Genomic DNA, 13,339 nt, shown 5'->3' with positions numbered 1-13,339 from the left:
TTCCATAAGTTTTTTAATACATAAATGAATAAAACTAGAATTTTCTGTTTTTTTATATTAATAATTCATTAAAGACTGATCTTTGAATTTAACACATTCATCACATTTATTTGGAGTATCATTTACTTGGTGTAACTTAGGAAAAAAATGCCTTTTTTGACATAATTTTTCCTGTCATTTTTTTTCCTGTTCAGACATTGTATCTTCTTATTCTCTTGCCCTTCAAAAGCTACTGGTGTGAATAAGAATGGAAGCTGCCAGTAGCTTCAGGACTATTTCTCCTTTCCCTTTCATCCATGAGTTACCTGAGCAGGTTTGATCAGAAATCTGAGATTGTCTTAAAAAGAAGAAAGGGTTCTTCCCCCAGAAACTGGGGTGGGGGTGGGGGGGAAGGCAAAGGAATCCTTTGGTAATGAACAAAAGCTCAGGTTGGCTGTCAACGTGTTAAACTGAGAGGCAGAACTCCAGTGATAGTCAGAGGAGGTCTAAGTATTTACAAAAAGCATAATTTGTGTCCTGAAAGACCCAGTTGAACATCTGTGTGACCCAGATACACCAGAGAGTGCCCTAGGTCTGTGGTCTGAGGCAGAGGCAGCGGGGTGCACACTGGAGAATTCGGAGCCTTCACTCACACAGTCCAGCCGTGGCAGGCATGGGAGCTGAGCATGGAGGGATGCGCTGCAGGTGGAGCAATCACTGTTTGCTTTAGAAGAGGAGTTTGCTGGTGAGAAAAACAAGCAGGATGTGGATGGCACCTGCAATGGGACTGCTGAGTGCTCTGACCGCCAAGCTTTTAGTTGTGGCTAGGGTTGTGGTCCTGGATGTGGTCCTGGATGTAGTCATGTTTGTAGTCATGGTGGTGGTCTTGGTGGTGGTATTGGTGGTGGTCTTGGCTGTGGTCTTGGTTATGGTCGGGATTGTGGTCAGGCTGTTCATGTGGTTGGAGGTCCAGGGTGTGGCTGTCACTGGAAAAAAATAAACAAACAAACAAACAAACAAAACTGATGACCTCAGAACCTCTGCTGCATGGTGGGTGGGCACCAGAAAAAAGAAGCACACCTCACAGAATTCCGGCACCAGAGTTCATGAGTAAAATGCAGTCAACACTCTGGGTAGAGTGTTAAGTACAAAAATAAGCCTCCACCCTGAGGTGTGCACAGTCCTGCAAGGTGAGGGGGAGACCTACTGAATAAATATGACTGCTGAATTTATTGTTGGGGCGGGTAGTCTGCCCTCAGATATCTTTATGTCTTTAATATTCGATTAATCAGGGCAAATATGATCCAGAGTGGCAGACCTTTATTCTTCTTGCTAATGTCAAGAACTTGAGAGAAGTTGATATCATTTCGACCTTTAACTGCTTTAAAACTAATGGAAACCCCTGGCTCTGGTTTGTGAAACTCTGGTCATTTTCACATGCAGGGACATGACCAGGCATTGGTTCTCTGAGGTTGTCTTGCAGAGAAAGCCAGACTGGTAGTCCTGGGGGCTTGTCTGATCCTAGAAAAATTAGAACTTGGCAGTAGTAGGGTTTGAGTGGACCACAGAGGGAATTACAGGACGAGGAAGAAGGGCAATGTCCAATAATTCACCCAGACCAAGGCAGTCTTCCACCCGCGTGGGGTGTGCTTTCCAGTTTGGTGGCATTGACTTATCTCATTTAACATTTCCCTAGGACAAATATTCTCTGGCATTTTGTGGAGCCAAAGAGTTGGAACATAACCACTTTCTTTTTCTTTTTCTTTTTTTTTAAACTGGATTTTTATTAACATAAAGCTAGGGGGGCCTAATTAGAAACAAACTTCCCCTCCCCTTCTTAGCATTTACATAAGTATTCATTTCAAAAATGTCCTCAAGGAAGAAAATAACATCCCAGTTCTCTCATAGAGGGAAAGCCACCAAGGAAACAGTGAAGACTTTCATATAATAGTTTCATTAGGCATAATCACTTTAAAATTTGTTGTTGGAAATAATTATTCCCTTTGAGCACATTTTGCAATGCATGACTGGCAGGAAAATAGGCAGCATGCTGGATGTCTTTCAGTGCTCTGGGCTCCTGAGGAAGTCCTATTATCTGGACACTGAGAAAGACTAATGTTTCTCATTCTTGGGTGAATCTTATGTTTAAACATTTCATCGGACAAGATTATTTTTTTTTTTAGTTTTAATGTAAGTGTGAGAAAAGTGAAAAACAGTATAAAATGTAGAATGGAAGATCTTATTTTGCTCTAGATTTTCTGTGTCATCTTAGGCAAGTTGCATGTTTTCTGAACTTCCTTTCTTGAGTTTAACTCCCTACTGGGAGTTAAAAGTACAAGGAGGCAAGAGAAAAGGAAGGGGACAGAGAAGGGAGAAGATAGGTGAGGAATTTCAGGAAGGAGTAAGGTTGAGTCTTGCTAAATTGATAAGGGTCTCCCCAAATTGCTGTCTGCCTTCTAAATGTAGATCCTCTTGCCTCAGCCTCCTGAGTTACTGGAATTATAGACATGTACCACTGCATCCAGAAAAATTATCGATATTTCTATAATATCAACTTTTTTTGGTATAACTCTCCACTCCCATCCTCACCCCCATTTGACATTCTTTGGCCAATTGTTTACCCAATGAAGGCTCTGTGTGGGAGGAGATTCTCTGTGAAAATGGAAAAGGATGCTGATTTTCATATAGATGTCTATGTAATATTGGATAAAAACAGATCCTATGGAAATAGGAGTTTGGAGTCACAGTAACTAGGAGACTATAAGGCCTTTAGGAATTTATAGAGATCTTGGTGAGGGCTTTATTTTCCAAAGGGCATGAGATAAGAGTTTGAGCAAATCTTATAGAGGTTCCTAGATACTGGGATACTCAACTGATATCTGCGTAATACATAATAAGCAGTGCCTTTTTTTCCTAGCCCCTGCCCCAGAGTAATTTTCCTGGCAAATTGAGTATACTGCTAAAAATGCAAATGGGCCTCAGAGGAACTCACCTTTTCCTCCTAGTTTCAGAGAAGAAACTGTAGCCGTCCGGTTGAAATTGACAGTGAAGACTCTGTGGAGGGAAAATTAGTGAGACAGATGGTGAGGATCTCAGCTGCAGGATACACAAGTTCAGCTCACATCTCTGCCTTTCCTGGGCACCCCACCCTCTTCACCTCTTTTGTGCTGACTTTCTCCATGATACAATTAGCAGATCATTCAATATCGGTCTGCTCTATGTTGTCTTGACTAGTATCCTTCAAGGTCTTACTTCCAGACAGCCTTTCCCATTCCCCATCCCCACCAGCTTCACCAGGCTGAATTCCTCACAGGCTAGTACACGTCTCTCATCTTTGTTCAAGACAGTTGCTCTGTCTATAACACCTGGTGACATGTCTCCTGGCTGTACCTGTCTATAGGCTCAATAGTAACTTTTTCTATGAAGTCATTTCTCCCTGTTCCTAACCCAGACAGATCTCCATCAGGGGAGAAGTACAGGGGACGCTGAGGTGTCTGGACTTTGTCTCTCTGACCTCACAGTGAACTTCCACAGGCTGGGACCTCCTCATGTTCCCTTTCTGCCCTACTCAGCTCAGTGCCCACCACAGTGGAGTCACCTATGTCCTGTCTTTCCCTCCCTTAGACTCAGTGTTGCCCATCAAGGCCATGAGAGTAGCGTGTACATTGTGAATGAGCAGAGGCTGGCGTGTTCTAGTGGGTGTGTGAGTTAGAGGGGTTTGAGACCAGGCTGTCAGTGGGATTGTGCTGTTTCTCTTGCAGATTGTCATTTTGGTCCTTTTTCTGTTGTTGCATGGGGTGTGGAGGCTTTAATGAGGTGAGATGGGAGGGAAGTTCTTATTCTAATTAGGCTTGGCTGGCTTCTAAGCAACTGCTGTCATTGTGAGGCTGAACAGTAGCAGTTCCCTTGGGCTTCTGCTCCTGTATGTCACCCTGTGGGCATTGTAGTCCCTCCTCCGAAACCAATTAAGTCAGACCAGGCCAGAGCATGACTGGAGAGAGCAAAACAGCCCAACAGACTCACCATCAGGGTCACCAGCTGCCAGAAACTGGGCTGTTCACAGTGGACATAGCCTGGTAGTCAGGCCTGCCCTTTCAGTACAAAATGACAGCATGAGAACACAAACACATCCCAGCACTTGGTTCTTAAGGTAAAGCTCATATCAAATCCAGAGCTGGGAGGAAGGTTTGTTGTTCAAATGTCATGCTAGCTTTAAGTAGCCTCACCTCAGAATCTGATGGCATCCATTTTCTGTGACAGTGGGAAACCTGTTCTATTACACAATCACCACCTTCCTGTTACTAAGCCGTTTCCAAAATGAATCTGTGTTTTAAATAGTGATTCTCTAGTTTGCATATAGAGAATCTGAAAGAAAAATGGTGCCCAGTTCTCTCTGTTTATGTGGAACATAACTGGTGTGGTGGTGGTGGTGGTGGTGGTGGTGGTGGTGGTGGTGGTGGTGGTGTGTGTGTGTGTGTATGTATGCACATGCATGCGCGTGCATGCCTGTATGCATATGCACAGGTGAAAGGCATGGCAGAGAATGGTAAGCAGAAAAGAAGCACCACTTCTGGTTTCTCTGCGTTGCATCCAGATTGTGCTTTAATCCTCTGGGTCAATGTAAAACTGCAAAGACCCAAATAAAAGTCTAAAAACCCAAAGCAAAGTGAGACAAGTACTTACTGCAGCTCAACTTCAGTTAAGTCTTCAGAACCAGAGACTATCCAGTTTGCCTTGAGGAGTGGGTGCTTGAAGCTGGTCACGTGATACAGGGCGCTGCCGTTGCAGTCCTCATCTGCGTCTTGCCAGAAGCCCACTGAGTGGCTGTTCTTGTCAAAGGCCTGCAGGACCACAGCACTGTCGTTGTCGTTCACAGGAACCCATACTAGGAGAAAAGAGTGAGAAAGCCATCAGATACCTGCAGTGTGGGCCAGGGCATGGGGCACGAAATCAAAATAAGTGTGAGGAAAGACACTTGGGTACATAGATGGACTGGGTTGTGGCTCAGTGGTAGAGCGCTTGCCTAGAATGTGTGAGGCACTGGGTTCGATTCTCAACACCACATAAGAATAAATAAGTACATGAGTAGAATAAAAAGAAATAAAAAAAAAGAGAATGGGTACATAAAGCATGGTACTGTTTTTGAAAAAGTTGAAGAATGTCTGGAAGGAAATACATTGAGATGTTAACTGTGGTGACTTCTTGGTAGTGATTAGATGCTTTTAATTTTCTTAGTGCTTTTTTTTTTTTTTTGGTGTGTTTCCAAATTTTCTACAGTGAAAGGTGATTAAAAGACCTGTCCTCTAGCCTTGGTTTGCTACAGAGGGGTGGGATCCTAGGAATACATTTCCAAACCTTTCTGAGCTGGGCTGGCTTGGCCTCCTCCAGGGGAGTGTGAGGACAGTTAATGGATGTGAAAGTGTCAGGTGGGCTCTTGAGATGCTCCAGGAACATAATACTGTTGCTAAGTAAAAGCAAAGTACATCCCAGGATTGCTGATGCTCTTGGGCTCTGATGTTGAAGGTATGGGAAGGGGGTGAGGTTGGGGGGGGTGGCTCTGAGACAACAGAGACCTAAACTAAATACCTGTCAAATAACTCCTTAGGCTTATTCTCTGCTCAGATGAGTCTTCCCTTGTGACCCAGCCTGGCATTTACTTACAGGGACCTTGCTGATACTTATTAATTTCAGCATTCTGATATGTATTGGGGGAGAAAATTTGAAGAGAATATTTCAATCTCTCCATTTCCTCCCTTAGAAGATGGCTCATGAATGAATTCTCAGTATTAGGCTGATGTTGTCTGCAGGGATCTCTCACCACCTGAATGCCTTCAAAGACTTCATCACAGAATAAAGAAAGTGGATCATGTAGCTCAAACAGTCCTGAACTGAATTCTAGCTCTAAAACTCAGCAGCAGGCTGTGTCACCTTTGAGCCTTGGTTTCTTAGTGTTTATCCACACTACACCCATTTCTTGAATGGCCACTTTACACCTGTTCTGGGTTTGGGGATAAGGACATTACCCCTCATTATCTGGGATCATGATACCTATCTAGAGAGGTTCCTGGAAAGATTAAAGAGAAGAATGTTAAAATCTAACACATTGTGGATGTTAAATAAATTGCAGATGTGATTATTTTTAGCACACTACATTTCTCTTGGCTAGTTGTTTGCTTTGCCAATCAAAATCAGCTGATCCAATTCCGCCAGCCCCGACTTGCTCAGGGAGCCCTAACATTTGTCCTACATCATGGCGGAAGGTGACGCATGATGATATCATTCAGATAGTCATTAACTCTGTTGGTTCTCTAAGAATGTGTTCTTGCCTGTTCTTTCTACATTCCCCCTTTCACTCTGGATTAAACCCTCTTTTCTCCCTTCCTAGGCACCTGTATCCCTGGATTTCTGGCCTCAAGCTTTTCTCCCTCAGGCTGCCTTACAACACTGTGGCCAGACCAGACTTTCTCCCACAACCTGTGCACCAGGACACATATCTGTCCAAGTGTTCCTCCTTCTAAAGCATTGAAACATTCCTGCTTTTTTTTTTTTTTTTTTAAATATTTCTGCTTCTGTCTCGTCAATAATAATACCCAGCACATGGTTTTCAGGACCCTAAAACCAAGCTTCATTCTGCTCTTTGTATTCTGCTCTAGGAATAATTTCTCCCCTTTCTGCAAATGTACCTAGCCCACTCCGGGCCCATCCCTGGCCCTGGCCTTCATTCATGTCTGGCTGCTGTCTGGAATCCTTCCCTTCTTCCCATCCCCTCTTCCACTCCAACATCCTGCCCATGTCCCTTCTCTGGACCAATTTAGCCCACTTTTCCTCTCACACCTGAAACATTTACATCTTTTACTGTAAAGTTGAGAACTAAATTATACTTTGAGGTTTCATCTGTGTCAGTATCTGGCCATCCCAGTTCTGGGCACCCGGAGGGCAAAAAAATAACTGCTTGCTGTTTGATTTTAGAAGTTGTCCATCTGATGTGGTACTTTAAACTGCAAGTTAAGAAAGAAAGGCCAGCAAATCATATCCCTCTTGCCCAAAGAGGAAAAAAAAAAAATAGAGGCAGATGCTGACCCAGCACAGGCTCAGAGTAAATGCCACTGTATTAAGGGTTTTTCTCTCCTAAAATCAAAACAGACCCAGGGAACCTGTTCTAAGATATTGCCTGAGCTGTGACTGTCTCTTGGTATCTGCCAAGTCATTTATACTTGTCTTACTAATGTCGACCCAATGCTCAAACGTAAAAGAATTCTGAAACCAAAATAAGGAAAGGCAGTTGGCTTGGGTGGACATTTACTCAAAGTCCCTGGAAGCCCTGAGTCCTGGCAGTGATGATCTACAAAGGCAGCCACAGAGCCTGCTGGGTAGTTGTGGGTGTGGAATCTGGCTCTTTTTATCCCTGTGGGTAGAGGATTTTGATCTTCAACTTAAAAGTATTCTCATCATGAGTTAGATTACCACAGAGACCTCACTTGTCCCTTCTGAGATGGAATCTGATAATATGCACAGATGGGAAAACATTCAAAGAGTCCTCATTCTTTTCCCCCTTCCCTTTTCCTGGTTCCTGCTGGTGCCTCTGTAAACACTGTGATTGCCTTTTCCCCCAGTGGATCACCTTGTCTTCCTGTTGCCCTCCTTTCAGAAATCTGCCATGTCTCCACAGGGTCTTCACATGATAAGCTTCTCATTTTCCTACTTCACTAACAAAATCCTTCACCCCATGGGACGGCATATGACATCAGGGCCCTGCTGGCCTTCTTGCCACAATGCCTATGAATCCTTGATTCAAGCACATGCTTACTTGGTACTCATTATATTATACTATCCTCCCTGCCATGCTAGAATGAGATCCACTGCCTGAAGGAGTGGGACCTAGTTAGCCCCATCACAACTCAAGCACTTAGTGGCAGTCCCCAAGAAAGAGTAGAAAGAACAGATAAGCTAGGCTGAGTGTGTGAAGGCATGCCATGGTTGTTCACCTGCTGAGGTCAAGAATCTGGAGACTGTGAGTGCAGCTGTCACCCCGGAGCTCTCTGCAAGATGTGGTTCGACTTTTAAGAGAGGCGGGATAGCATAGGGGATAAGAAGACTGGATCTGAAGCTAGACAGATCTTGTTATTTAGGATCAAATATTAGCTCTGTTACGTTCTAGTGACCTTAGGGAAATTTTGAACTTCTCTGTGCCTCCATTCTCATGGGACAATAATATCCCTTAGATAGTAACCAGCACGTAGTAAAGAGTGTTGGCTCTCATTTCTGTAATTAAGAGATATGCAGTCAGGGTCAGGTCTCTGGTTCATATCCCAGCTCCACAGTTCCAGGTGCCCTGTGGCCTGAGGAAGTCACTTAGCATTTGTGCCTCAGTCTGTGGACTAAATACATTCTTACATATAAAGCATCATGTCAAACATTGTTGCTGCCTCATGAAACTAATTAGAACCCACATTCTTTTTGTGTGTGTGTGTGTGGTACTGGGGTTACTAGGTTCAATCCAGGACAGAGAGCATGTTCCTTGACTTCTGAGTTTGACTGATTCCCCAAAGGGGATTTATAAAATACTTTCTTAGATACTTCTAAGGAAAACATTGGATTAAGAATAGAAAGACCAAGAATCAAGAGCTGGTTCTGCCAGTGAGACCCTGAGCACAGCATTTAACCTCTTTCAGCTCCGAGTTTCTCACATATAAAGTGGGATGGTGATGTTTTCCCCATCTGTCTAGTTGGTAAGATTTTTTTTGCCCATTAGGTTAAGTGCAAATGAGGCCTCCTGGAATTGTATGATCATCACTTCATCACTGTTTTGTCAAATGGATGTAAAAAAAGACTATATACCGCAACAAACGAAGTTATGGCCCTTAAAATGATAAAAATGCCCATTATTATTTGTCAGAGAATTTGTGCCAGGTGTGCTTTTGCTAGGCTTAGTTAATCTGGGCCTTGGACTGCCATGCCTCTGTGGTCCAGGGAACCTGCAGAAATAGTCCCCTTGGTCCACTTTCTCACATAGTTTTGTTCTTTCTCTTTCTTCCCTCACTTCCCGACCAATTTAAAAGCATATGTTTTGCGTAACTGAAAGCAGGGAAGGAGGGCTGTGCTCTGAACCTGTGACTCATACCCCTCAGAGAACAAGGGACAGCAGAAAGAATGGCTTTTACTCACCTGTGTAGTTTATGTTGTTCTCAAAGACGTCTGGGGTGACTGTGATGTTGGAGTTGTTGGTGGTGACGGATGTGTCAAAGACCATGCAGTTGTCTTTGTAATGTGTAGGGCTGGCAGAAGAAAAGTATAGTGCACAGCACAGAGACAGCCCCAGTTGTAGCAACATGGATCGGGGGACTGCCATGGCCTTGCTGTGTTTGGAAGTGGCTGAGCCTGGCACTGGTGAGGCTGACAAAGACCGCTCCCCTGTTTATATTCTCTGGGGCTGAGCTTCTGCATGAGGTCAGACATGCAAATTTTTGTCCCACCCCTCCTGGAAGCACACTGCCTTCTGGAATTTGGTTCAAGACATCACTAGCAATGATGAATCACCAGTTGCTAGTCACCTGTCCCTAATGATCCTTTACCTACTTACTCCAGTTTTGCTCAAGAAGGGAAATGTTCAACTTAGAGTTTCATTTTGCTCTCACTCATCTCAGCATCTGCTATTTGGGGAAAGCAGTTGAGAAGTGTTCAACACCAACGGAGGGAAATTCACACAAGTAATTACCACATACTTGGTCTGTTTAAAAGCTCTGTTCTTTCTCCTGCAAGAAATCTGGGTGCAGGAGCCCTCTTTTGTTGAATTATTACACATCCTTTTCCAATCCTCCTTAATTGAAATGTCTCCAATCTCGAGTTCATTTCATGACTGGTACAGAGCCAGAAAGACTGAATATAGATTTTTCTTTATTTCTTTGGAAGGAAACAGCTTAGGTCCACCTTGTTCCTGACACTTTGGTCCATAGTGCCATAATACAAGGAAACTATTAAAGAAAAAAAAATCAGGAAATAGGATTTTTTTCCACATCTCCCCTCTGAATTTTATAATTTACTCACTGAAGGAGAAAAGAGGAAAGAAATAGGGTACTTTGTGAGTACAAACAAACAAATCAAAACAAAAATACCCCCAGAATGTAGGATTGAATCAAGGTAATATTTATAAAGTGTTCCTTCGAGAGAAGAACTTAAAGTAATAGAGTGAGGACCTCTGATAAAGCCATTCCTCCATAAAACTATAAGAACACTGGCCAAGATCAACTTTTTTAGAACTCTGGAAATTAAACAAAAGTCCTGCAACAATCTACAAATATTCATTTAAAAAAAGTGATTGGATATCACCAAGAACAGTAAGCCTTGAGGCATTTTAACCTGCCTCGTTCTACTCCCTGGCCCCATCTCCATGGGGGCCTTGTAAGCAAACAACCTTATATCTATGGTAACTGTGAAGACCAGCAAAATAGCAGCCAAGGGAAGGGAACAGCATGGGCTTGGACCTTTCCAAAAATCTCTCATCATAGAGAACTGCCACTATGTATCAGTATTTGGAAGTTGCTTTATAAAGTTGAATTCTGAGTTTGTCTTTATTTCACCTGACTCAGAACTTTCTCTGTGTGAACAGTCTTATCACTATGATTTTTGTAAAAAAAAAAAATCAATATGATTACGTCAGAATGAACCAAAATAGTATGCATAAATATAATATGCTAATAAAAACATTAAAAAAATCAGCAGGAGTTTTTAAACATTTGCCACTTCCTGAGGCAATGATTCCATTGGGACGAACAAGAGACTGAGCAAAAATCGAAAGAAAAGACTAGAGGATGAGAAGTCCACAGTGGACTTTAAAAAGTTCAAACAAATTTTTGGGAATCCTGAAAGCCATGTGCTTGTGTGGGGCTATGAACATGCCCAGAAAATACCCAAGAAATGTCTCTCCCATTTGGCTGAACTTGAAGCTTTGACAGGCAGGAGGTGAAGGTTAAAGCAGAGTTGTAAACTGCCCACCTGACCAGGTGCCTACCTGGTCTAAGGCATGCCCTAAAATAAACACAGAGAAGCACTTAGCAAAGATGGTCTTGGGACAACTGGACTTCCACATGCAAAAGAATGAAGCTGGACCCCTGCCTTATGCTGTTAAAAATTAATTCCAGATGAATCAAGGAACTAAATGTGAAACTACGAAATTCTTAGAAAAAATTGTAGATGTAAATTTTCATGACCTTAGTTTAGGCAGTGGTTTATTAGGTATGATGCCTAAAGCAAAAATAAGCAAAGAAAATAAAATAGGTAAATTTAACTTTATCAAAACTAAAAGGTTTTGTACTTCCAAGGGTACTATGAGTGAAAAAGAGAACTTAAAACATGGGAGATGATATTTGCAAATCATGTATCTGTAAGGGCCTACTATCCAGAATATAAAAGAACATTTGTAACTCAACAGAAGAAGACATATAATCTAATTAAATGGCAAAGGATTTGAACACTTTCTCCAAAAAGAAATACAAATGCTCAAGCTGGGTGGGGTGGTGATCCTAGAATTCTAGCTGCTTGGGAGACCGAGGTAAGATCTAAAGTTCAAGGGGAGCTCTGACAACTTAGTGAGACTATCTCAAAAAAAAAAAAAGGACTGTTGTAGAGCACTTGCCTAGTATTCACAAGGCCCTAGGTTCAATCCCAGTGTGGGTTTACACACACACACAATACCATACAATGAGATACTACTTTACAGACTATAATCAAAATAACACAGAATAACAAGTGTTGGCAAAGATATGGAGACACTGAAAGCCTCATGCATTGCTGGTGGGGAATATAAAATGATGCAATTATTTTAGAAAACAATTTGAAATTTCTTCAGAAAATTAGACATGGAGTTCATACTATACAGTCAAAGGACTCCACTGCTAGGTATATGCCTCCCCCAAATAAAAGCATATGTCCATGCAAAAACTTCTGCATGAATGTTTATAGAAACATTATTCAAAATAGCCAAAAAGTGGAAACAATCCTTTATCCATCTACTTGTGAATGGAGAAACAAAATGTGGTATGTCTATGCAATGGACTATTATACAGCTATGGGAAAGGAATGAAATACTGATACATGCTACAACATGGGTAAACCTTAAAAAGATTATGCTGAGTGAAAGAAGCCAGACACAAAAGACCACATATTGTGTGATTTTGTTTACACAAAATATCCAAATTATGCAAATTCATGGAGATAGAAAGTGGTTTCCAGGTACTAGGGGAAAGGGTGAAAGGAAAATGACTGCTAATTGGTTTGGGGTTTATTTTAGGGGTAAAGAAAATGTTCTGAAATAGTGATTATGGTATTATAACCTTGTGAATATACTAAAAACCCCTGAGTTGAATTTGTGGTATGTGAATTATCTCACAATAAATATTTTAGTTATGCAGGCAAGTTGGATAGCAGAAGGATTGTGTCAGGGCTTAAGTATTATATCTGTTCAGAATCCTGGCTTTGGGAGAACCTTTAACCTACTTAAACTTTTGTCTCCACTGTTCACCTCTCTACCCTCTGTGCTAGAATTAAATCCAGACCTTGAGCATGCTAAGCATATGCTCTGCCCCTGAGGTCTACCTACAAAGTGTCCATTTCTGAAAACTGGAGCAAAAATATCAATCTTAAATATTTTTATGTATATTAATTGGGAAATATATGTAAACTGCTTTGGAGGATGGCATGGGCCTGACATACAGATTTTTAACATGTTAATTTCTTTTGTTCCCTCCTTCCCTCTCCTCCCTCTCTCCCTCCCTTCCTTCCTTCCTTCACTTGTACCAGATTGAGGCAGTGGATCAGGAGAAAATAAAACACAAGAGTCCTGTTATTGATATGGGGATGATAGGCTAAACCTCCTTGATGATTGGGAACAGGGAGAATGGGGAACAACCAGGAAGAGAAAGCTCTGATTTCAGCAGCATTGCTACATTCATTTATTGCGCTCAGTCTAAGAGCCTTTGTGACGAGTCTGGCATTACCCCTAGGGAGGAGGCAGTGTCTACTAGCTATAGGAGAAGCCATTGACAAAAAAAAAAAAAAAAAAAAAAAGTTGTTCTTTGATTCTAGCCAGAAAGGGGTTTGATTTCTCTTAGGATGTGGGACCAAAAGAAAACTATTTTTTTTTTTAAATAGACATTTTGGAGGCCTCCCTCTACTCCTCCACCGCTTTCTCTAGAATTCTGGACTCTACTCCTTGCAAATTCACACTTTAAAAAAACCTCCTAGGTAATTCTAGAGCAGTGCTTTTAAAACATTAATGTGCGTCACAATCACGGGAAGCAGAATGTTAACATGCACTCTGATTCAGAGGGTCTGGAGTGGGGCCCGACAGTCCTCCTTTATAACA

The 13,339-nt window shown here is 42.1% G+C and overlaps 1 protein-coding gene across 1 annotated transcript; it reads right to left on the bottom strand.

The window, feature by feature from the left end:
- PLET1 (placenta expressed transcript 1) lies at positions 1-9,355 on the bottom strand. The gene is made up of 4 exons (XM_081279768.1): positions 9,145-9,355; positions 4,663-4,864; positions 2,972-3,033; positions 1-965 (listed from the first exon to the last, which is right to left on the bottom strand). Exons 1-4 carry the CDS (start codon positions 9,326-9,328, stop codon positions 706-708), a joined length of 708 nt encoding a protein of 235 aa, XP_081135894.1. The 5' UTR covers positions 9,329-9,355; the 3' UTR covers positions 1-705.
- Positions 9,356-13,339: the final 3,984 nt, after the last annotated feature.

This window comes from Spermophilus citellus (assembly GCF_964194105.1).
Source record: "Spermophilus citellus genome assembly, chromosome: 2".
NCBI classification, from domain to species: domain Eukaryota; kingdom Metazoa; phylum Chordata; class Mammalia; order Rodentia; family Sciuridae; genus Spermophilus; species Spermophilus citellus.
The sequence above is the reverse complement of the archived record's forward strand: the minus strand, read 5'-3'. Positions and strand labels throughout refer to the sequence as shown.

Excerpts from the sequence above, each read along its gene's own strand:
- PLET1 (XM_081279768.1), bottom strand. The coding sequence starts at position 9,328 with ATGGCAGTCCCCCGATCCATGTTGCTACAACTGGGGCTGTCTCTGTGC. Across the intron at positions 3,034-4,662 it reads TTAACTGAAGTTGAGCTGCA|AGTCTTCACTGTCAATTTCA; the intron begins GTAAGTACTTGT and ends TTCCCTCCACAG. Across the intron at positions 966-2,971 it reads TCTGAAACTAGGAGGAAAAG|TGACAGCCACACCCTGGACC; the intron begins GTGAGTTCCTCT and ends ATTTTTTTCCAG.